The sequence below is a fragment of the Elephas maximus genome, chromosome 5 (genome assembly GCF_024166365.1).
Source record: "Elephas maximus indicus isolate mEleMax1 chromosome 5, mEleMax1 primary haplotype, whole genome shotgun sequence".
In the NCBI taxonomy this organism is placed as follows: domain Eukaryota; kingdom Metazoa; phylum Chordata; class Mammalia; order Proboscidea; family Elephantidae; genus Elephas; species Elephas maximus.
In genome coordinates this window covers 68,257,608-68,283,400 of record NC_064823.1, presented here as the reverse complement: position 1 = coordinate 68,283,400, position 25,793 = coordinate 68,257,608, and the positions used below count along the sequence as shown (strand labels likewise).

Sequence of the window (25,793 nt, the reverse complement as noted above, 5' to 3'; positions counted from 1 at the left end):
AGTTGTGAGAAACACTGTCCACTCACCAACAACGTATAAGCAGCCATGGAGCTCGCTAACTCCATTGCCTGCTCTTCGCTGACCCATTTCTTTAACCTCTATCCACTTATCCAGATGTGGATCATACCTCTCCACACTTGATAAAGAAGCCACTCCATCATTGCCACCAACTGCATAAACATGATTCTAAATGAAGAAAAAGTAAACTACATTAGATTTTGAGTTGATTTATATGCTGTCCTGATGGTAGTCTAGAGTGTACAATAAGAAAGCGGAATTTCATGAAGCAGTATGGTATGTAGTGATCAGTATCTGCATAATGGAAATACAAACACATCCATATCAGAGCTTTTCTTACTTGGTTGTGGCTGTGATGCAATGCAAGGTGCACGCTGCTACACAACTTACTAGCAGAGCCACAGAGCCAACTCCTCCACGGGGAGTAGTCATTGGCGCCACTGTACTCCACTGATCAGATTCTATGTCATATCTCTCCACATCATTGAAGCAAGTGTTGTCATCTAATCCTCCAATTGCATAAATTGGGCCCCCTAAGGAGGCCAAGGCAATTCCTCGCCTGCAAAGACAATAAAATACACTTTAGCAACTGGGTTTGTTTCCAGGAAGGAGGTTGCAAAAAAATTGTTTTGCTAACGCAAATAATTTATCATGTTAACCTTCAAATAGACTGTGTGATTAGTTTCCGTTATTTTTAGATTTAGCAAAGCTTCTGATTAGATGGATACAGGTAGCCAAATTACACAACCATGTGAACAGTGTCCCTGGAGTTGCACAGTGCAAAACCTGCACAACCCCTGTACTCAGATGAAAGAATAAAGTCAAACCCAACGATGTACTGTAAATGCAGTTCAAAAACATTCAACTGGTAAAACATACAGTTGCATAATTGAAAAGTTAATGAATTTGCAGAGATGGGTTTGTTGTGGAGCTCAGAAGCCACCCTCATTATTTCTGAATTCATGTTATTGCAGAGCACTGTTTTTTTGATGTGGGGTTTTCACTGTATCAAACAAAAGAACATTAATGTTTATATACAGCCTTATATCACATTGCTTTACTTCTGAAGAGCATTTACTCCTCTTCTTGGAAGGGAAGAGAGTCCACACTAAGAGCTAATTCACTGTAATGATGACAGGAAAAAAAAGCATCTCTATTTCTACGCATTGCAGCAAACAAAAGTCCAACTATTCTAAAATTATTATCTGTCACTGACTTGGTATGTACTTTGAATAAATTCGTGTACTTTGTACTTTATAAATTTTCACTACCTTGGTTCTTCATCTATAACCCATCTGAGGAAAAAAATCAATGAGATACATATGTTATTAACGAGTTACCATAGGTGGAACAGTGCCTAGCCCATATTCAGTATTATATATTAGTTATTATTATTATTTTTACTAAACCAAGATTCTAACTCTGAGCTTACCAAAGGGTGTCCTAGAAAGAATTCCTAAGGAAAATATTATTCATTTTCAGTCTCCTAACCTCTTTTCTCTTAGGTATGAAACAATGACTTACAGCATAACATGGTTATAAAACCTTTCAGGGGTTTTTGTGTATGTAGTGTTTTTTAGTGTTAGGTCAGGGTAGAGATAAAATAAATGTTTCTAATAATTCTCCTTCCCTCCACCCTCGCCCCAAACACAGGAGCATATGACATTATTGGCTACTTCCAACTCCTCAAAATTCTCTTTTCTTGATTTTCATGACATCATGTTTGGGTTTCCTCTCTGGCTGGTGCTTTTCAGCTTCCTTTATCAGATCCTTCTCCTCCATCATTAAACCATGACGTCCCCTAGGGCTCTGCTCTGTGGCCATTTATCACTCTATATTCTCAGGAAATCTTATTATCTACCTGGATTTATGTAAACTGAAATATATACTTCCAGACATATATCCAACTTTCTCTCTCAAATCTGTCTTGCTGGTTCTTCAATCTTAATGCTAAACTCATTGTTCTGTCATAGGAAGAATTTTAAGATGTTCCCATAACCTTCCTCCCTGGTGTTACTCCCATGATTACGGCAAAAGGGAGATAGCCTGGGCGTGCCTAATCTAATCACTTGAGCCCTTTAACAGCAGAAAAGTTTCTCTAGTTGGTGGCAGAAGAGGAAATCAGAGATTCAAAACATGAAGGGATTTGGGTATGGCATTGCTGGTTTGAAGGTGAAGGGAAACATGAGAAAAGGACCATAGAATGGCCTCTAGGAGCTGGGAGCTACCAGTGCCCAACAGGCAATAAAAACGAGAAACTCAGTCCTACAAATGCAAGGAACTGAATTCTTTTAATAACCTGAATGAGCTTGGGAGTGGTTTCTTTCTCAGGGCCTCCAGCTAAAAAGCCCAACCCAGCCAGACACCATGATTTTGGCCTGATGAGACCCTAAGCAGAAAACCAGTCAAACCTGCCCAGGCTTCTGACCTACAGAACTGTGAGCTAATAAATGGGTGCTGTTTTATGCCTCTAAATTTGCGGTAATGTGTTACACAGCAACAGAAAACTAACACATCCCCATCACAAGACAAACAGAAAGATTTTACCCTGTTCACATGCAGCTTTTCCTAAATCACAAAACAGCATCACTATTCATCCAGCTGTTTTAAGCCAGAAACTGAAGGGTCATCTTTGCCTCTACCTCATTGTTCTTTCCACCTCTCGTATCTAATTTTTACAAAATCCTGTTGATTGTACACCTCTTAACTGTCTCTCAAATATGTCCCTTTTTCTCTATCCCAATTTTTACCCCTTTAGTCCAAGCCATCATTACTTCGTAATTGAAATATTACAGTAACCCTTTTTGGTCTCCCAGACTGTTTTTACTCTAGTTCTCCTCAAATCCGCTCTCCATTTTGTATCCAAAGGATCACTGAAAAGAGGAATCTGGCCTCATCACTGCCTTGCTATTTAAAAATAATAATAGTAATAATAACGATTTAAAAAGAGAAATCCATTCCAAGCCCACCAGATGAAATTAAAAATTTTTGGCAAGCCTGAAAGGCCCTCTTTTGTGCCTGCTATTTCAGTCATATTTCTTGATGCTTGCCCATGATCTCTCAGCCATACTGGACTTTTTTCATGCTCTTTGCTCTGTCATCTTATCTCAGATACACCATCCCTATTCCACCTATCACCACTTAACCAGGCTAAATTCTTCTATTCTTTCAGATTGTGGGCTAAATGAGCCTTGTTTAAGATCTTCTTCACTGACCCTCCAATGATGTTGTATTTTTTTCTCAAGCACCCTTTACCTGCCACCCTGTGCTAACATGACTGCCCCTGTAATTATGTCTTTATCTGTATGCTCCCTTCCAGAGTTCAAGCTCTATGGAGACAGGGCCTTTGGCTATCTTGTTTATTGCTGAATCTTCAGCACCTGCTATGCCTTGCAGTGGGCACTTAACCAGTATTTGTTGAATAAATAAATCAACCCTTAGAGATGCTCTGTTAGGATGATGGGTTTCAATAAAACCACAGCTTGAACACCAGTGTTCATTTCAGTGGAAGATGAAAAAGAAGGGGAAATTTTTTTTTTAATTGGTTATTTTACATGTTAAAAATGTCTTGGACTACATACTGAAAAGATTTGGGGGGAATACAAATAATAAGCAAATAATCTGACAAAATAATTGCAGCTTTATTATTTTTTATACAGTTGGATAACTACAGTAAATGCTCAGGACGTATTTTAAAAGATTAAAGAAATTCAACTGCTATTTTGCTAGAGAAGTTTCATTCAATCCTTGGATAAAAATCAGCTTAAGAGCATGACAAACAAGCAAGGATATAAACATAAAAAATGCACTTTGGGATTTTTCCCACCTTTTAATCCATGTGTTAGAATTTAAACTATTTATGTGTAGTTACCATGTAGCAGAAAACACTATTAAAGTATTAAAATGTCATTTGTAGATAAGAGGGAGGTAAGGACATATTTTAAGATTGGATTCTCTTTTTAATTTTATCATGCTTTAAGTGAAAGTTTACAGCGCAAATTAGCTTCTCATCCAAAAATTTATACACGCATTATTTTGTGACGCTGGCTGCAATCCCTGCAATGTGTCAGCACTCTCCCCCTTTACACCCCGGGTTCCCTGTGTCCATTCGTCCAGTTTTCCTGTCCCTTCCTGCCTTACCGTCTACTTTTGGGCAGGTGTTGCCCATTAGGCCTCGTATACTTGATTGAACTAAGAAGCAAGATCCTCACATGTTACTGTTTGTTTTATAGGCCTGTCTAATCTTTGGCTGAAAGGTGGACTTCAGGAGTGGCTACAGCTCTCAGTTAGCAGGGCATCCGGGGACCATAATCTCGGAGGTTCCTCCAATCTCTGCTAGACCAGTAAGTCCGGTCTTTTTTGTGAATTTCAATTTTCTTCTGCATTTTGTCATACTGTTATAAATTTTCTTCCCCTTCAGACTGATCTATTAATCAACATACATTTCAATTTTTTGTAGGTGAAATTTTACATATTAATACTCGTCAAGATTAAAAAAAAAAAGTACCCTCAAGGAAAGAGCAACTGATAGTTTTCTTAATATGATAAAATATATATTTCTCAGTCCTAAAATCAGTATCTTATTTAATAGAAAAACAGTAGACATTTCCATTAAGATCAGGAACAAAGAACGCCACTATCTCTGCTACTATTCAACACTATATGAGATTATTAGTCTATACAGTTAGACAAAAAAAAAAAATCAATTCGAGGTATAAGAATGTGTGGGAAAATTGGCAAAAGGTGAATAAGGTCTACAGATTAATTAATAACATTGTATCAATGTTAATTTCCTGGTTTCAATAATTATAATACTACGTTTATGGGAAAAGTTAAAATTACAGGAAGCTGAGTGAAGGGTATATAGCAGGGTATCTACATCTGTCCTATTGACATTTGGGGCAAATAATTCTTATGGATGGCTGTCCTGCGTATTGTAGGATCTTTAGCAGCATCCCCAGCCTCTTCCCACTACATGCCAGTAGCACCCTGCCCTCCTCAATTATAGCAACCAAAAATGTCTCCAGACACTGCCAAATGTCCTACCCAAAAAAAACCAAACCAAACCCACTGCCATCGAATCCATTCTGACTCATAGCAACCCTACAGGACAGAGGAGAACTGCCCCATAGGGTTTCTAATGAGGGGTTGGTGGATTCGAACTGCTGACCTTTTGGTTAGAAGCCTGGCTCTTAACCACTGTGCCACCAGGGTTCCAAATGTCCTATCAAGGGGCCAAAATCATCTTTGGTTGAGAATCACTGGTACATAGAATTCTACTATTTTTTTGGAATCTTTCTGAAAAATCTAAAATTATGTCAAAATAAAAAGTTAAAAAAGCCTCAATGCTCAGGTGTAAGTGAAAAAGATGACTACCATTATAGTACTCTAAAACATGCTTCCATTTTTAAATCTTAAGAAAATATAAAAAGTTAAAACAAAGCATCACCTTGGATGCTTTAACAAAATGCATTTAAGAAGGTATTTAAAGGTTCTAAACAAGGTAAAAGTAAAAATTAAGGCACTTCAATTTTAAGAAACTTCATTTATTTTCCAACATGAAATCAAAAGAAATTTCCATGCCGATCTACCTCTTTGTGTTCATTGATGCCTTCATCATCCACTTATTAGTGAGAGGATCGAACATCTCCATGCTACCTAAATGTTCATTTCCATCATGGCCACCCACGGCATACACTTTATCTGTTTAAACAGAGACGGACTTTCATTGGATTCCAAATAAGTACATTAATAATATTAATTTTATTTTACATATATAAACAATATATAATTAAAATGGCATTATGATAAAATATTTTTCAACAACTGTTGTTTTGTTCAATATTAAGTTTCCACATAAAAAAATGCCTGGAACATGATGTTCTACACGACATTATCTAAATGCTCAAACATTATCCCTGGGGTTTCCAAAGTTGTTATTATTTAGTAGATGAAATCGCTAATCATGTTTTCAAAGAATGCTTAACAAAATGGGAAAAACTCGTGTTTTAAAAAAACCTATTAAGTGCACTTATTTAGTATGTTATATAAAGAAAACAAAACTGTTGATGTAATATGATCGAAGTTGCTTGAAATAAAACAAACCAAAACATACACGGAAAGGCCAGAAAGATTATACACCAAGATGTTAAAAAAAAAAAATTTTTTTTTCTTTTTTTTTTTTTTTAGCTGTGACTATTTCTGGGTGTTTGGGTTACAGATGATTTTTGTTTTTTATTAAAGTATATTTTTATATTTTCCAAAAATGAGTATTTACGCATTTATAATTAGAAAAAAGAATTAAGTCTTTTAAGAATTTATCTGTGATTATGCAAATAACTGGTTTTCCCTAACCAATTAAAAAAAATCTAATTTTAGTAGCAGTATTGAGATAGGTCTAGAAAAAAGCTGATGAATATTTATTATTCTGGTTCAATGGACAGTTTTCTTTAGTTTGATTTTTTTGCAAATATAACTCAGAATAGTTTAACTCTTTACCTCCCTTTTTCCTTATTCATCTCTACATTACGCACCTATATGCAACGGATTATATACACTGAGCAAGTAAATAATCAGTATACAAATATTTTACTGATATGTTGAAAAATATTTTATAATTTAGCAATTTTCTTATATAAAGAAAGTTTCAATGTTCAAATATTGGAGATTATGATAATTGATGTGATTTAAAACAACAGCACATCTACCTTCCACAGCGATTACACCCACATGGCGCCTTCGGCTATTCATTTCTGGTCCAAAGAACCAACTGTTTCTGTTGATAGAATAGCATTCAATACTGCGAAAGGGGTCACCAGATCCACCTCGACCACCTACACAAAACAGCACACCTGAAAGTAAAGCCGCAAAAGGGAGAGATCAAAACCACTGATAATATATTTTTTAAAATATGTTTTTAAATGTAGAAAAAAATTTAGGAAATAAAAATTTTGATTAATGACAAAGAAAAAACATACATTACTAGATAGACTTCAGTGTGGATATGTTACTAGAAAATGTAATCTAATCATCTTTTTCCCTTAATTGAGCTTCTCAAAGAACTGGGTACATTAGTTATCTCTGCTTGCTATCATTTCATTATAATATGGTTCATGCCCCCTTGCCCACTCTGTAAAACCGTTCTTGCTAAGGTCATTACAAAATCCAATAAATTTCCGTAATATAAAAGTCTCTTTTGTCTCATCATTTCCCTCCTTTTCCCTAAGTTTTCCATGTTCCATTCTTAGCCCACTTCTCAGAAACTTCGTGCTCACACCGGAAAAGTTGCTCCCTTTGCTTTAAATTTCACCTGTCTCTTTATGCCTTCCAATCTACACTTCCACACCATATTTCCTCTTAATACCCCATGCGCACCTCAAACTCAACATGTTCAAAACTAAATTCCTCTTCCCCTCCACGCCTATATAAACCACCTCTTCTCCCTCTCTATTCTCACTGCCAATGCCTTAATTCAGGCCCACATCTGCTACTACCCAACTACTGCAGAACCCTGTCCTCTCTTATCATTTAATGTTTTTGCTTTTAAATTAACCTTTCACACTGTTGTTAGAGTAACTAAAAGGCTCTTTCAACAGCTTTCCATTACTTACATTAAACCGCCAAAAAAAAAGAGCCCTGTTGGCATTAAGTCAATTCCAACTCATAGCGACCCTATACAACAGAGTAGAACTGCCCCGTAGGGTTTCCAAGGAGTACCTGGTGGATTTGAACTGCCAACCTTTTGGTTAGCAGCCAAGCTCTTAACCCCTGCTCCACCAGGGCTCCACTACCTGCATTAGCAGTTCTCAAAAACTTTAGCAAATGGTCAAAATGGCAAATTTTATGGTATATATACTTTATCACTATAAAATAAGAAAAGAAAACCTTAGCATGGTTCAGAATCACCTGAGGGACTTAAAACAAGATTGCTGGGCCTGACCCCTAAAGTTTCTGATTCAGTAAGTTTGGGGTATAGTTTGAGAATTTCTTTTTCTAACAAGATCCCAAGTGAACACTGATGTTGCTGAGTCACACTTTGAGAACTGCTGCTCTACAGGACAAAGCCTTAGCACACACAGCATAAAGGTCTTCTAGGATCTAATCCAATCTTCTACCTCTCTATACCTTAAACTTCATGCATATAGTACTTGGCAAAAAACAAGGCTCCAGAAATTGACGGAATATCAATTGAGATGTTTCAACAAATGGATACAGCGCTGGAAGTGCTCACTCGTCTATGTCAGGAAATTCGGAAAACAGCTACCTGGCCAACTGACTGGAAGAGATCTGTATTTATGCCTATTTCCAAGAAAGGTGATCCAACCAAATGCAGAAATTATCAAACAATAAACATCATTAGTATCACATGCAAGCAAAATTTTGCCGAAGATCGTTCAAAAGAGGCTGCAGCAGTATATCAACAGGGAACTGTCAGAAATTCAGGCTGGATTCAGAAGAAGATGTGGAACCAGGGATATCATCGCTGATGTCAGATGGATTCTGGCTGAATGCAGAGAATACCAGAAGGATGTTTACCTGTGTTTTATTGACTATGCAAAGGCATTCGACTCTGTGGATCATAACAAATTATGGATAACACTGCGAAGAATGGGAATTCCAGAACACTTAATTGTGCTCATGAGGAACCTGTACATAGATCAAGAGGCAGTTGTTCGGAAAGAACAAGGGGATACTGCATGGCTTAAAGTCAGGAAAGGTGTGCGTCAAGGTTGTATCCTTTCACCATACCTATTCCATCTGTATGCTGAGCAAATAATTCAAGGAGCTGGACTATATGAAGAAGAACAGGGCATCAGGATTGGAGGAAGACTCATTAACAACCTGCATTATGCAGATGACACAACCTTGCTTGCAGAAAGTGAAGAGGATTTGAAGCACTTACTGATGAAGATAAAAGACCACAGCCTTCAGTATGGATTACACCTCAACATAAAGAAAACAAAAATCCTCACAACTGGACCAATGAGCAACATCCTGATAAATGGAGAAAAGATTGAAGTTGTCAAGGATTTCATTCTACTTGGATCTACAATCAACAGCCACGGAAGCAGCAGTCAAGAAATCACACGACGCATTGCATTGGGTAAATCTGCTGCAAAGCACCTCTTTAAAGTGTTGAAAAGCAAAGATGTCACCTTGAAGACTAAGGTGCGCCTGACCCAAGCCATGGTATTTTCAATCGCGTCATATATGCACGTGAAAGCTGGACAATGAATAAGGAAGACCGAAGAAGAACTGACACCTTCGAATTGTGGTGTTGGAGAAAAATACTGAATATACCATGGACTGCCAAAAGGATGAACACATCTGTCTTGGAGGAAGTACAACCAGGATACTCCTGAGAAACAAGGATGACAAGACTGCGTCTTACATACCTCGGACATGTTGTCAGGAGGGATCAGTCCCTGGAGAAGGACATCATGTTTGGTAAAATACAGGGTCAGGGGAAAAGATGAAGGCCCTCAAAAAGATGGACTGACACAGTGGCTGCAACAATGAGCTCAAGCATAATAAAGATTGTAAGGATGGCGCAGGATTAGGTAGTGTTTTGTTCTGTGGTACCTAGGGTCACTGTGAGTCAGAACCGACTTGACAGCACCTAACAATAACAGTAACAACAACATGTAGTACTAATCCTATAGCATTTTTTTGTAACTATCATTCCACTTAACACACGGCATTGAAATGCTGATCTCTCTCACCAGAGTCTAAGGTAAGAAAAGATTTAAGCATCTATGCACTAACTAGGACTAGCACAGTGCCTGGCAAGCATTCAATAAATATAAAATGAGCTAAACAACCCTGTAACCCAGAAGAATACACTTTCATTGTTCAAAACTAAGACTGAGGTTCACTTTCTCTATAAAATTTTTTCTGATCTTTCCATGGTAAAAATAACCATTCTTTGTACCACCCACTATACTTGCACTTGTAATATTTTATTGAATTTATAATTTACTATTAAATTTATTATAATTGAACAAATAATTTATTGCATTCAGATGTATATTTCCCTAGATGAGACTTCAAGTCTTCCCAAAATAAGGCTGCTTATATTCATTCATGTTTGCATTCCTAGTGCCTGGCACGTGACAGGCACTTAATGTTTGCTGATTGACTACAGAAATAAATGAATGGAACTGCTTCTGCTATCTTTTCTAGCTAATTCAATAGTTTAAGTCAAAGAAATTTAAAGTTGGAAGAGAATTTAAAGATCAGGTAGTCTAAAATTGTCTTAAATAAACTAAGGCCTTGAGAGATTGTAAATTTGTCCCACTAATTGTCTCCATGAACAACTGCCCCCTTTACCATGAGACCAGGGAACTAGAAGGTGCCCGGCTACTACTACTGAACAGTTCGATCAAAGATTCCATAGAATTCTGATCAAAAGAGGGGAAATATAGAACAGAATTTCAAATTCTCATGGAATCCAGACTTTTTGAATTCATGGTGGCTAGATTTTTTTTTTAGATGAGCCCCTGAAACTAGTGCCCTGAGGTAATCTTTAAGCCTTAAACCTTAAACCAAAAATACCCCCGAAGTCTTCTTAAACACCAAGCAATAGTTTTGCTTAACTAGTAAAGAATGTCTGCCTTGAGCATTGTGCTCTTTTAAGATCTATCTTTATAGGATCAAACTGACAACAGCAACTCGAAAGATTAGATAGGGAACTTAGGGGGCAGTGAGTTTATGTTAATAGGGGAGGAGCAACTCAGAAAGGGTGGGTGAGAATGGTTGTACAACTCGAAGACTGTAATCAGTGTCACTGAACTGTACAGACAGAAACTATTGAACTGGTGTATGTTCTGTTCTATCTTCTCAACAACAAAAATCAAATAAATTATTTAAAAAAAAAAAAGAAAAGAAATTTGCCCCAAATTACAAAATTAATAACACAACTGGGCTCATAATCCCAGAATGTAATCCTAATCACTGACTGGATTTTCTTTACGTGGAAATGAGTATTTAAGGTATGTAGACTCGATGGCACTGGGTTTACTGGGTTTAGGTCACTTATGAACATGACATGGAAGGAAAAAAAACAACTAAAATTGAAGCAAAAAAAAATCAGGAGGCAAATCTTTCTCTGTTATTTATCATCCATATACCTTTGGACTCACTTTTAACAACCCCTCTGGTTCTTAAGTCCTTTCATCCATAAAATGGAATAACACTATCTACCTCTCACCATGACAGTGGAACCCTTCAGTAAAAGCTACTTCATAAACTTCTTGTAATCATGTAAGAGATTTTATATATTAGTGTCTTGTGAATGTCTGGCATATAACCAGGGCTGAGAAGATGTAGTTTAAATTCAAATATGAACTTGAAGATGAGTTTCATCGAATACTTTGAATTCCTAAAACAGGATTCACAACTAAAAAACATCTATGCTTCAAAAAAATTTAATTCTTCACATCAACCTATAAAAAAGGAGAATAAATAAATAATTTTCATGCTAAACAAATTATTTAGAAGAACTGCTTTTTTTAGGCAGGTCTATAACTTTCAAAAGGAGCCCTGATGGTGCAGTGGATAAGCACTTAGGCTGCTAACTGAAAGATCAGTGATTCAAACCCACCAACTGCTTGGTGGGGAGAAAGATGTGGCAGTCTGCTTCTGTAAAGATTCACAGCCTTGGACACCCTATGGGACAGCTCTGTCCTACAGGGTCACTATGAGTCAGAATCAACTCGACCACAACTAGGCTGGTTTTTGGTATGACTTTCAAACTTTCTTTAACCATACTACCTTGATAAAATGCCATTCTATTCATAACCAATTACCGATTTTTCGTTGTTGTTTTTAGGCTACTCCATGGGCTTATTTGATAACTCCATATTGTTGTTGTTGTATGCCGTCAAGTTGATTCCAATGCATAGTGGCCCTATAGGACAGAGCAGAGCTACCCCCACAGAGTTTCCTAGGCTTTAATCTTTATGGAAGCAGGTCACCAAGTATTTCTCCTGTATAACTGATGGTAGGTTTGAACCCCTGACCTTTCAGTTAGCAGCCGAGCACTAACCATTTCACCACCAGGCTCTAGTTCTGTATTAAAACCAAAGTATCAAACCCATTGCTGTCAAGTCGATTCTGACTCAAAGCGACCCTAGAGGGCAGAGTAGAACTGCCCCATAGGGTTCCCAAGGAGCTCCTGGTGGATTTGAACTGCCCACTTTTTGGTCAGTAGCCAAGCTCTTAACCACTACGCCACCAGGGTTTCCAACTCTATATTAGTTAATAGCAGATGCAGACGTATCTATCCAGAATACTTCTTCCTGAATTCCTGGACCTCACTTATTTCCTCTCATCCCTCAAATATGTTCTCTGCCTATCTTCACTTCTCTCTGATTCCTGGACATACTCTAATAACTTTCCCTTTGGCTTTAGACCAAGTAAATAAACAAGCAAGGTTTATAAAGATGGGAATCTCTGTCTCATATCAAATTACTCCTCCTAAAATAGAGCAACGTAGCAGTGTATTTCAAAGTTCGTGTGAGTTGCTCTTTATAAAGAACTTAAGTGAAAAAAACATATACGTGAACATGAAATATTTTCTTGGGAAAATATAAAGTTTGAAAACTGTGACAAATAAAGGTGAAACTGCATGCTTCCTAAAACACAGGCACTTTAGATTCTAAGAGTCTAATACGTTCCGCTATACCGGTGTTAGATATGTTAAGTGCCTTTCTCATACAAAAACAAATATTTAAGCATGTAATATGTGTCAAACTCCATACTTGGCACTAGGGTCACAAATGTAAATAAGGTACTTATCTATTTTGAAGAGCTCAAAACCTGTCATACAAGTAAATGACAATATAATACAATGGCCAACATGGTAAAATAAGTGTGAACAAAGTGCTCTAAAAGCACAAATATTAGAGGAGCTAATTCTGCTTAGGAGAATAGGGAAGACATCAAAGGAAAAGATATTTTAGTAGGCTCTTCAGTTTGTATAGGACTTGTGACTTCTATAAAAATAGGTTTATCGCTAAAACTATCTAAATCATGTATGGTAAGAATTAAATATGAATACATATATAACTTTATTTTCCAATTATTACTTTAAAGCAATCCAGTACTAACATATTACAATTAAGTTTGGGCATTCATAACCAACTCTCAAATACAACAAAGATTCTTCCAGCAGAGTTAATAAAATGAATTAATTACCAGCAGTATGCTTTCTTGGTGTAGTCCGGATGGAATATTCAAAGTCAGGTACTGCTCTGCTACTCAAGTGAAGGTGATAATTTCTTGCTTCATCCAATAAATCTCTACATTTTAGATTTTGTTTGACAATCTGTTCTTTTGCCACAACACCCATAAGAAAGTCAACTGGCAACAATGGCAGACGAACCTAAGATCATGAATAGTTATGGATATAAAATTTAAGTTGTAACCGGATAGTTTATTCACCACTTTCACTGCATTATGTTCTCTTTTTAAAATTCATTTACTTCATAAAGTCTTTCTAACACGTAAATGAAATTCAATGTGCCAAGTTTTAAGTAATTTCCAGTATTGATCTGCACTAATCAAATCAGACTATATGTTCAATTAATATATCCTTCCTCTTTTGAATCCAGATTTAAGAAGACTGAATAAAATAATTCATATGTTCATTCAAATTACTTACTGACTTCCAAAAATGGTACTGATATAATCACAAAACCCCTTTATTGCTAAAGATACAATCAAAACAAAATTGTTGTGCTTCGTTCTTTTGCTTTTTTTAGGCTAAGATTTAAGACATAGAAATGTGATTTATTTCTTACTTAAACACACATTCATATCTGAACAAATAAATGCTGTTTCCTCCAAATCAGTTACCTAGGAAAGCTACATACTAACTCAGTGAAGTATCCCCTCTTTCAGCAGAGGCACCCACCATTCTTCTCTAAAAGATGCACTGATTTTCCAGTGGACTGGAGCGGATGATCAAACCAGGTAATACTATTTTTGAGTTAACAGCACGTACACATCACACAAATAAGATACAGCTTCAAGATAATGAAACTTGTTTTTGTTGATAAACTTATTTTCAAAATAACTCTAAGACAGAAAATCCTAAAAGTGTTCTGGAGTTACTCATTTGCATGCATAAATATCATTACGTGCACCTGAAAAAATATCAGGCTCATTACAATCACTTTAAATAGGTTTGCTTCACTTGTCTACAATTATCTACAATGAGAACACTGGTAATTACAAGCAACTTTATCTTTCGTAATATTTGTTTGCTAAAGTCTGTGATAATGCTATTGAGAAACTTTATACTATAATTAGCGTAATTATTACCACCAAGTGCTTCTATCACGCACAACATTTTAACAAAGCATTTAAATTTGCAAAACTAAACAAATAAGAACAATCATAAGTAGCTTCATTTTACTTCTCGAAAACAAAGGAAGGAAGAAATAGGGGGAGAAGAGGGTCGAAGGAGAAAAGAAAGGAAAATAAAGAACAAAGCCAGTTTTAAAGGGCCTACTTATTATCTCCCTACCCAAGTAACCCCTATTAACAGTAAAAAATAAACAGTAAAGGAACACATTTCTGAGGTTAGACAAGTCAAACTATGGAGAAAGGGAGAAAATGAAAAGCTAAAATCTCGTTTCTCCTTTTTTGTCCTTCTCCCCAAAAGTAACTCCCATTATGTCTTGTGATTCTTTTCCAGAATAAATATATGTGCAATAGCAATAAATCTACCTTGATTAGCAAAATAACTTAGTAAAATTTAGAAACTTCAGTATAAAACCATTAAGTTATGAATTATATTAATTTAGAGCTATTCCCTCAGGCTCCTTTTCTATTAGCATAAACAAAATATTCACTACTACATTAAAAGCTTCATTTTTCGAAGAGGAAAAAAAACTGGCGATTTAGATAACTCAAGGTATCTTGAGCTATCTCAAAGGGCTATTTCAAATATTCATATTAGAAAGTAGACTATTTCTAATTCAAATATACATATTTTGAATGTACAATAAAGTACAGCGAATGATTAAAAGAGTCAAAGCCATTTTCACTACTGTCTTAAAATCATTCATCAATGATACCTATATTCCTTCTGATAATCTATACTTTTCCGAATAAATGAAACACGGTGATTTGCTTCCATATCACTTCATTTCTATACACAATCTTATCTCAGCCCCTACCTGTGCAAGTGTTTCATCCAACCATTTGGAATGATGCTGGGGATTAGCAAGAAGCCACTTTATGGCAGCACTATAGACCTGCTTTTCATTCTCAATATTTAAATCACTGGAAGACAAAAGCTTATGGAGGTGCTGGGGTGACACACTTACAAAGTCTTCACACTCCACTACTTCGGTAAAATGCTCACAGGCATACTGATCTGCCATGTCCATTAAGTCTATTCGGTTGTGACTTTCTGCAAAGGCTCTTACTGCCAGGCAATTAGAGGGATGAAAGTGTAACTTCATGTATTCGCAACAAGCTCTAGCTACTAGTTCAACCTGCAGAATACAGGCTGCATATAAGAGAGGCTGAACGTTGTCAACAGTCAAAGTAAGCCGGGAAGAATAGACAAACTTCACCAAGTCTTCTATTGCATCACCATCAAAATCTCTGATCTCAATCAGTGTTTGCTTGGCTTCAGCCATTTCAGAGAGAAACATGGCTCTGAAGTAGGGAATAACACAAGCCAAAACCAGCTTGTGACAAGAGATTAGCTTTGAGCCAACCTGTTCAAGACAAAAAAAAAAAGTACTCAGTTTAGCATCAAAATCAGCATCAGATCAGCATAAAGCATGTGTTGTATCAGGGACGGAAATCCCAGATAATGTAAAAATTTAGTGTATTTGTTTTAACAATGTAATCCTTTGGTCCCTTGCTTTCAATCTAGGCCAGTTTCTTAAAGTCAGGCGATTTTCTTCTTCTGTATCTACCACTTATTATTTATACATGGCTGTAACATATATAGCTTCCATAAACATTTACAGCCCTGAAAGCCATATGGGGTAGTTCTACTCTGTCCTATTTAAAAAAAAAAAACCCGTTGCCGTAGAATCAATTCTGACTCATAGTGACCTTATAGGACAGAGTAGAGCTGCCCCGTAGGGTTCCCAAGGAGCAGCTGGTGGATGCAAACTGTCGACCTTTTGGTTGGCAGCCGAACTCTTAACCACTACACCACCACTCTGTCCTATAGGGTCGCTATAAGTTGGAATTGACTCGATGGCAATGTGTTTGTTTGGTTTTATAACATATATGAGGAGCCCTGGTGGTGCAACGGTTAAGTGCTTGGTTGCTAGCGAAAAGTTGGCAGTTCGAACCCACCCAGCAGCTCTGTGGGAGAAAGACATGGCAATCTGTTAAAAAGGCACGGCTTCCGTAAAGAATATAGCCAAGAAAACCCTATAGGGTGGTTCTACTCTGTCATATGGGGTCACTGTGAATCGGAATTGACTCAACAGCACCCAACTACAACATAACATATATACAACAAGCTATGATTTTCCATGTTATCTCATATTTCAGGAGCATTTTGTGAATTAATGAAAATAACAGTAAACATCATCTATCACTTAGTATGAACCAGGCATTATTCTAAGTGTTTTTCATGTATTAACTCATATAATTGTCCCAATACCCCTATGAGTAGGTACTTTATTATCCACAATTTACTGTCGAGAAAATTGAGGCATAGCATAAATAAATCAATATTTAGTAGTCTTTACTACAAGCCTAGCTGGGACATTTTTCATTCTCTATTTAAATTAGTTTGAAATTCTATATTTTATATAAAAGTAATACAAAACACTGAAATCTTATCACCTTAATTGTTGAAAATTAGATTGCTTCTAATAGTTTACCATTACAAATGACACAGAAGTGAATTTCTTTGTAAATGAATTTTTATTCACATTTTCTATTATTTCCTACGCATAAGTTCTTATAAATAGAAATGCTGATTCAAACAATAGATACAATTTGGATATATATTGCCAAACTGTCCATTTCTATGATACTTGTGCCATATTCCAAATATTAACTTTTTAAGAAATATTTGCCATTATGATGAATGACAATATTATCTCATTATTTTATCTTTTCCCTGACTAACAAGACTAAGTTATTCATAATTTTGGGGCTACTGGTATTTTGTCTATGAACTATAGATTTTTTTCTTATTCATAAGCATACCTCATACATTTACTGTCATATACATTTCAACTTCTTTTCTCTTTTATAGTTTGCTTTTAAATTTTATTACCCCCCATAATTTTATACAACCAAATCAATCTTTTTCTTTAAGATTGCTGCCTTGGATATCATGTTTGAAAGTCATTCCCAGTCTAATATTCCATAAATATTCACTTCACATACCTTTTTCTAGTACTTGGTTTTACACTTAAATGTTTATTTTCCATGTGGAATTTTTTTGTACTGACTCGGATATTTTATTCTTTTTAATATAGCAGTTATCCAGTCTTCCTCTCACTTTAAATAATCAATGAGTACAAGTAATAGCTGTAGTAGTATTCTAACAATTTTCCTGTTTTCATATAGAGTTCTGATTACATAATAAGCTTATAGTTGTGTTCCACTGTTTGAGAATTAATTTTAAATGAGAACTTCTAAAGAAAAAGGCTTGGGGAGCGTTACAGTGTATATTTTTTTTGCTTATAAATGCTCCTTCCCCAATTTGTTTCACTAATGTGGAGGAAGAATGAATATCACTTATTTCAACAAGTACAAGATGATCATTTCTGTTTATGTGATACTACATTTAATTTTTTAACAGAATTCACAAACCAGGGTTTAGGCAGTCTTACCTTCAGTGTGACATCACAGAGTTCTCCATTTTCATAAAATCGAAGCAGAGAACCATGAAAATCCTTCCAAGCTTCATTTGCTTCAAAGATAAAGGAGTCATCTCCATCACCATCACTAACTGAAGATCTGTTCTTTATTTGCTGGTACTGCTGCCGTTTCCCCTTTGTGAAGGGACTTCTAGCTTGTTTTGCACTCCCAGGTTCTGAAGCCATTTGAGAGGCTCTCCTTTTAATACAGCTCTCCTCTCAAACATTCCATTTATTCTTTTTTAAAAGGGGGGAGAAGGCAGAAGGTAGATGCAGCCCATTAAACTTCAGACACATTTCAAAATCCATTCAACTGGCATTTCCAGTTTGTTGAGACTGAAAAGCAACAATAAAACATATATAAAAACAAATAAAAGAAATAAAAAAACTATCACTAGTAATTATAATTTACTAGTACTATTCAACGGCACTGGGTTTTTTATATGTGCAAAATAACCTAATAATCATTTCTAAAATAAAAGGAAAAAAAAAGCCCCAAATAACTTTCTAGCTTTTATGCTAAATGTCACACAATTCACCTCAGCTAATTATTTCGTGTCAGTGAATTCACCAAGAATATATAACAATCCTGTATGTATACGTACCTAATAACTGAGTATCAAGAGACTTTAATACAGCAAAAACTGACAGAACTAAAAGGGGAAATAGACAAATCCACAATTATAGGTAAGAATCTTCAACATTCCTCTCTCAGTAACAGGCAGATCTAGTTGACAGAGAATAAACAGAGCCACAGAACAGAATAACTTCAACTAACTGGATCTAACCGACTCCAGGGCTTCAAACCAGAACCAAACCGAAAACCAAACCAAAACAAAACAAAACAACCTGAAATTTTTGCCAACGTACTGTTAATATTGACTCTATATTATCAAGCTTCGATGGTGTACAAAGAGTTGAGAGAAAAAAAGGTATTCTTGAATTTTGGGAAAAAAACCATCCACAAAAGCCCCAGTTATACAAAACTGCTACGGTAGTTTTGAGTGCACCAGCTACTCAGGTCAGTGTTGAGAGAGCTTTCTCAGGTCGGAAGTTCATCTTTCGAGACAACAGGAATAGCTTAAATGAAGAAGTATTAAAGGACATTCTTTTAATTAGGTGTAATTATGGTTTATTGCAATGATGTTTTCTTAATGAGCTGTGTAACTGTGTATTAATTAAATCTGTATTTGTAATAAAATGTTTATTTTATGTATGTTATGGTAATTCTTCAGCTTAGAACTGAGGTGAATATTAAAATATTAAATATCTTATTGTGCTTTGCCTTTATGTATTGATGTCTTAGTTATGATAATGGAATTTGTATTTAGAGCTATTCGTGAATAAATTCTTACCAATTTTACAATTTAAGAGCTTGGCTGTTAACCAAAAGGCTGGCAGTTCAAATCCACCAGCCACTCCTTGGAAGCCCTATGGGGGCAGTTCTACTCTGTCCTATACCATTGCTATGAGTTGGAATCGACTCAACAGCAACAGAACAGGATTTATTGAGTGTTAGTACTGAAATGTCACCTACATCAAAATTAAGTTTGTTTTCAGTGTATTTTATAGTATTAAGTTGAGAATTTCCTACTAAAAAAGTATTTCAAATCTTTAGTATTTATACAGTATATTAGCAGTGTTTTTTTTTTTTTATCACAATACTATTTTTAATGTGGCTCAGTGCTGCAGTGAATTCTAGTATATTTAAAGAACATATTTTTTAAAAATAATAATGTTTTATGTCATGTTTTTCTTTTATTGAAACATTTTGAGACAGTGGTTAAAATTGAACATCATTATCATTTAAGATTTAATTATTAATGAATGTGTAGAAAGAAACTGTTTAATATTGCTACTTTCAAAACTAATTACAAAATCTGGGGGAGAACAAAATTTGAATTAATATAAAAATTCAATTTTATTTGCAATATAAGGAAAGAATTTGGTAGCCACATTTCTTCACATGAAATCACTCCAGTTTATCCATTTGCAGAAGAGTAAGAAAACAGGTTCAAATCAGTTCAGTCATGGTCAACAAAGCGAAACAAGAATAGAACTGAATTTTTAAAATTTTGGTGAACTGACATACGAAAATTACGGTTTGAAGGCCTGACTGACTCCTCCCAACAACAGCAGAATGTACATTCCTTTCATGTGCATGTGGAACATTCAACAAGATAAACAATATCCTGGCTCAATAAACAACCCTTAACAAATGTAAAAGAAATCACATCATACATGGTATGTTCTCTGAGTATAATGGAATTAAACCAGAAATAAGTAGCAGACAGAAAAATCTCCAAATGCTTGGAAATTAATAACACACTTCTAAATAATCCACAGAGCAAAGAGGAATTCTCAAGAGAAATTTGAAAACATTTTGAACCAAACAAAATGAAAATACAACATATCAAAATTTGTGGGATACAGCTAAGAGACAGCTTAGGAGAAATTATAGCATTAAGTGCTTGTATTAGAAAAGAAGAATAACTTAATGTTCTATCTAGGAAACTAGAAAAACAAGAGCAAAATAACCAGAAAGCAAGCAGAAGAAAGAAAATATAATAGAAACCAATGAACTTGAAAATAGAAAATGAAACAAAATTCAAAGAGACAGAGATATTTCTTCGCAACGATCAGTTGAATTGATAAACATCTAACAAGACTGACAAAGAAAAACAGAAAGCACAAATCATCAATATCAGGAATAAAATAGGAAACATCACTACAGACCCCACAAACCATTAAAAGGTTTACAGGGCGAATACTATGAAAAACTCCACATACATAAATATGACAACTTAGATGAAATGGAACAACTCCTCGAAAATCACAAATTACCAAAACCCACCCAAGAGATAACCTGTAACTATCAGAGAAATTGAATCATAGTTTAAAAAATAATCTCCAAATCCAAGTAGTTTCATTGGTAAATTCTACCGTACATTTAAAAAAGAAATATCAGTTCTATACAACCTCTTTCAGAATACAGAAGAGGGAACAATTCTCAACTCATTTTATGAAACCAGTATTACTGATACCAGAACCAGACACAGACTGTACAAAGGAAAACTACAAATTAATATCACTCGTGAACATCGACCCAAAATTTATCAACAAAATATTAGCAAACATAATCCAGCAAAATATAAAAAGAATAACACAATTACCAAAAAGAAAAAAAACCCCACTGCTGTTGAGTTGATTCCAACTCACTGCGACCCTAAAGGACAGAGTAGAGCTGCCCCATATGGTTTCCAAGGAGCAGTTGGTGGATTCCAACTGCCAACCTCTTGGTTAGCAGCCATATCTCTTAACCACTTTGCCACCAGGGCTCTAACACAATGACCAAATAGGGTTTATCCCAAGAATGCAAGGCTGCTTCAATATTAGAAAATCAATCTATATGATACACCATATTAACAGTCTAAAAAAGAAAAACCACATGAATACATTAATTGATGCAGAAAAAAAGCATACTGATGCAGACAAAACTCAATATCAATTTATAATAAAAACTCTCAACAAAGTAGGAATAAAGAGAACTTCTCCAATCTCATAAAAGGGATCTTTAAAAAAACCTACAGCTAACATCATACTTAATGGTGAAATAACAAGTGCTTTCCTGCCAATATCAGGAACAAGGCAAGGATGTCCACTCTCACCACTGCTATTCCACATCACACTGGAAGTTGTCTCCAGTGAAGAAAGGCAAGAAGAACAAATACAAGGCACAAAGATTGAAAAGAAATAAAAGGGACACAGAAATAGAATCATCCCTATTTGTAGACATGATTATCTATGTAAAAAAATCCCAAGGAATACCTAGAACTAATAAGTTCAGCAAGGTCACAAAATACAAGGTCAACATAAAAAAAAAAAATCACATTTCTATATCCTAGCATGCACAACTGGAAGTTGAAATCTAAAAAAGCAATAAATAGTTCAAGAAAAATGAAATACTTGGGTATAAATCTAACAAAACGTACAGGATCTGTATGCTGAAACTACAAAACACTGATGAAAGAAATATAAAAACCTAAATAAATGGAGAAACATAGCATGTTCATAGGTTGGAAGACTCAACATAGTAAACATGTTGATTCTCTGCAAATTGATCTATAGATTTAATTTTATGGATCAAAATCACAGGAGGTACTTAGATATAGACAAACTAAGTGTAAAATTTATATGGAAATGCAAAGGAACTGGAATATATAAAACAATATTGAAAGAGTAAGGTTCACAATACCAACATGCCTGATTTTAAAACTTAATACAAAGCTACAATAAGCAAGAGAGCCTAAGGAGACACGATGACTACATGCAATGTGGTATTCTGGATGTGATCCTGGAACAGAAAAAGGACATGAGGGAAAAACTAAGGAAATATGAATAAAGCATGGACTTTAGTTAATAATATGTAAGTATTTGTTCATTAAGATTAACAAATGTACCATAACGTAAGATGTTAACAATAGGGGGAAATGGGTGTGGGGTACACGGGAATTCTCTATCCTATCTTTCTTAATTTTTCTGTACATCTAAAATTAAAAGCTTATGTGAGAAGGATTTGGGTCTTAAAAGCTTGTGAGTGGCCATCTAAGATACTCTACTGGTCCTACCCCGTCTGGAGCAAGGGAGAATGGAGAATGAAGAAAACCAAAGACACAAGGACTGATGGACCACAACTACCACAACCAACACCAGACTGAGTCCAGCACAACTAGATGGTGCCCAGCTACCACCACCAACTGCTCTGACAGGGATCACAATAGAGGGTCCTGGACAGACCTGGAGAAAAATGTAGAACAAAACTCAAATTCCAAAAAAAAGACCAAACTTACTGGTCTGAAAGAACCTGGAGAAACCCTGACACCCTTTTAACTTAGTACCGAAGTCACTCCTTAGGTTCACCCTTCAGCCAAAGATCAGACAGGCCCATAAACAAACGATAAGACAGGTAGCTCAACCATGCATATAAGACCAAATGAGCACACCAGCCCATGGTCAAGGACAAGAAGGCAGGAGTGGACAGGAAAACTGGGCAAATGGAAACAGGGAACTCAAAGTCAAGAAGGGGAGAGTGTAGACACATCATGGGGCTGGCAACCAATGTCAAAAAACACTATGTGTATTTATTGTTTTAATGAGAAACTAAGTTGCTTAATTAAAAAAAGAAAAGTTAAAAAGACAATGGAGTAATGGTGAAGGAATAGATACATACGTCAATAGAAAAGAAAGTTCAGAAGTAGACAAATACAGCCAATTGATTTTGACAAGGTATAAAAACAATTCAGTGGAAAAAAAACCTGTCTTGTCAACAATGACTTTAGAACAACTGAACATCATATGCAAAAGAAATGAACCTTGACCTAAACTTCACACCTCATAGACTATATAAAGTATAAAACTTTAAGAAACCATAGGAGGAAAACTTCATAACTCAGGGTTAGGTCATGGGTTCTTAGACATAAGAATTCTTAGACACAAGAAAAGAAATTGGTAAAGTGGACTTCATCAAAATTAAAAACTTGCTGTGAGAAAGTCACTGTGAAAGAATAAAAACACAAGCTATACATTAGGAGGAAATGTTCGCAAGTCACATATCTAACAGAAAACTTGTATCATAAATATATAAAGGGCTCTCAAAACTCAAAAGTAAGAACACAAACCAAATTAAAATATGGACAAAAGATTCAGACACTTTACCAAAGAGGGTGTTGTTATTGCTGGGTGCTGCCGAGTAGATTTCCAATTCATACCAACTACATGTGGCAGAGAAGAACTGCCCCACGGAGTTTTCTAGGCGATAATCTTTACAGGAGGAGATCGCCAGGTCTTTCTTCTGCAGAGCCACTGGGTGGGTTCAAATTGCCAAACTTTTGGTTAGCAGCTGAGCGCTTGACCATTGCACCATCAGAGCTCCTTAAAGAGGATATAGAGATGGCAAATAAGCACTTAAAAATATGTTCAATATCATTAGCTATTAGGGAAATGACAAATAAAATCATGATGAGATACCACTAAACACTAAAAAAAAAAAAAACACCTATTAGAGTGGCTAAAATAAAAAATACTATCAATACCAAGTGCTGGTGAGGATGTGGAACGACTAGACTTCAACTATACCACTGGTGGGAATGCAAAACGGTACAGCCACCCTAAAAAATCCTGGCAGTTTCTTATACAGTTAAGCATACATTTAACACATGACCCAGCAATTCCACTCCTAGGTATCTACTGTAAAAAAAAAAAAAAAAAAAAAATACCCATTGCCATCGAGTAAATTCTGACTCATGGCAACTCCACATATTACAGAGCAGAAATGATCTCCATAGGGTTCTCTTGGCTGTAATCTTTACAGAAGCAGCTTGACAGGTCTTTCTTCCATGGTGCCACTGCGTGGGTTCAAACCACCAACCCTTCAGTTAGCGGGCAAGTGCAAACTATTTGCACCACCCAGGGACCTCTAGTATTTACCCTAGAGAAATGAAAATTTGTACCTGTCCATGAAAGTTTATAGCAGCTCTATTCACTCATGGAGCCCTGGTGGCCCAGTGGTTAAGGGCTCGGCTACTAACCAAAAGGTCAGCAGTTCAAATCCACCAGCCACTGCCTGGAAACCCTATGGGGCAGGTCTACTCTACAGGGTCACTTTGAGTCGAAATCGACGCAACAGGATCAGTTTTTCATGTTTTTTTTTTTTTTTTTTGTGGTACATTCATATAATGATAACACTACTCAGCAATAAAAAGGATGCACTCCATACGGGGAATGACTCACATGAATCTCAAAGGCATTATGCTGAGTGAAAGAAGCCAATCTCAAAAGGCTACATACTTAATGCTTCCATTTACATGACATTCTCAAAAAGTCAAACTCATAGTAACAGAAAGATCAGTGATTGCCAGAGGTTTGGGTTGGGGATGGGGTGTGATTATAAAGGCGTGACACAAGGGAATTTGGGGAGATGATGGAACCATTTTGTATTCTGATTTTGGTGATGATTAGATGAATATATATATATTAAAATTCATCCAAAAATACTAATTTTAATGTGTGAAAATAAAGTAAAATTTTAAAAAGTCAGTTATGTTCTAACACATTCATGACAAAATTCAAAGAATACAAAAGGCAATATAATCATGAGCAACTCTATTTCCTAAGAAGATAAATAAATCCATGGAATAAGACATAAAAGCAGACATCATCATCATCATAATGATGACAGAAACACTCTCTGCCAGCCACTGTTCTAAGTGGTCTATGTATATTAAATTATTTAGTCTCCACTATACTTTTATACTTCTAAGAGGTAGCTAGTTTTATTTCGCTCATTTTACAGATGAGAAAACTGAGACACAGTGAGATGAAGTAGAACTTACGTAAGTGGTGGAGCCAGAGCTCAAACTTACATAGTTACGGTTCCAGGGTCTGTGCTGCTAACCACTACACTGTTTAGGGTGCTTTGCAAGTGAAACAGAATTATGGAACAAAACACATGAAAACACCAAGGCCTATCTTCTGCCCTCTAAAAACAGCTATTCTTTCTGATTCCCCTGCTTTGGCAAGTGGCAATACCACTTTTTCAGTTACTCTAGTTCAAAACCTAGCCATACATGACTCCTCTCTCAACTCTCACAACCTAACAGTTTCAATTCCCCTAGATTCTACTTGGGAAACCTCTCTCCCATTCATTTCTTTCTTCCTATTCTCACTGACAGTACTTCAGTTCAGACTCATGTCATATCTTGTCTGGATTATAATAGCCTCCCCTAATCAACCACCACACTCCTTCCTCCCATCCCTAAACATCTATCAAGGGCAGTATCTGATTTCTCCAGTTCCGTCACTTTCAAACCGCTTAAGGTATGTGGTTCAAACAGCTTCTCCTGGCATTCAAGGCCCTCCATG

General features: G+C 35.9%; 1 protein-coding gene and 1 long non-coding RNA gene across 7 annotated transcripts in view; one reads left to right on the top strand and one right to left on the bottom strand.

The window, feature by feature from the left end:
* KLHL8 (kelch like family member 8) overlaps positions 1 to 25,793 on the bottom strand; it is a 64,173-nt gene that overhangs the window by 17,973 nt on the left and 20,407 nt on the right. For 3 of the 6 annotated variants that reach the window (XM_049885777.1, XM_049885778.1, XM_049885779.1), the window contains exons 2-9: positions 23,589 to 23,804; positions 17,847 to 18,209; positions 15,204 to 15,752; positions 13,216 to 13,402; positions 6,726 to 6,869; positions 5,610 to 5,721; positions 409 to 577; positions 27 to 186 (exon numbers count right to left, since the gene is read on the bottom strand). In XM_049885777.1, the coding sequence (XP_049741734.1) occupies positions 27 to 186; positions 409 to 577; positions 5,610 to 5,721; positions 6,726 to 6,869; positions 13,216 to 13,402; positions 15,204 to 15,752; positions 17,847 to 18,059 (1,534 nt within the window). In that variant the 5' untranslated portion in view covers positions 18,060 to 18,209; positions 23,589 to 23,804. The remainder of the gene's footprint in view (positions 1 to 26; positions 187 to 408; positions 578 to 5,609; positions 5,722 to 6,725; positions 6,870 to 13,215; positions 13,403 to 15,203; positions 15,753 to 17,846; positions 18,210 to 23,588; positions 23,805 to 25,793) is intronic. The other 3 variants (XM_049885775.1, XM_049885780.1, XM_049885781.1) reach the window with 2 other exon arrangements.
* The window catches only part of LOC126076992 (uncharacterized), a 33,440-nt gene continuing 11,375 nt past the window's right edge, over positions 3,729 to 25,793 (top strand). Inside the window, exons 1-2 of the long non-coding RNA XR_007517633.1 lie at positions 3,729 to 4,361; positions 13,921 to 13,992. This is a non-coding gene — a long non-coding RNA (uncharacterized LOC126076992). The remainder of the gene's footprint in view (positions 4,362 to 13,920; positions 13,993 to 25,793) is intronic.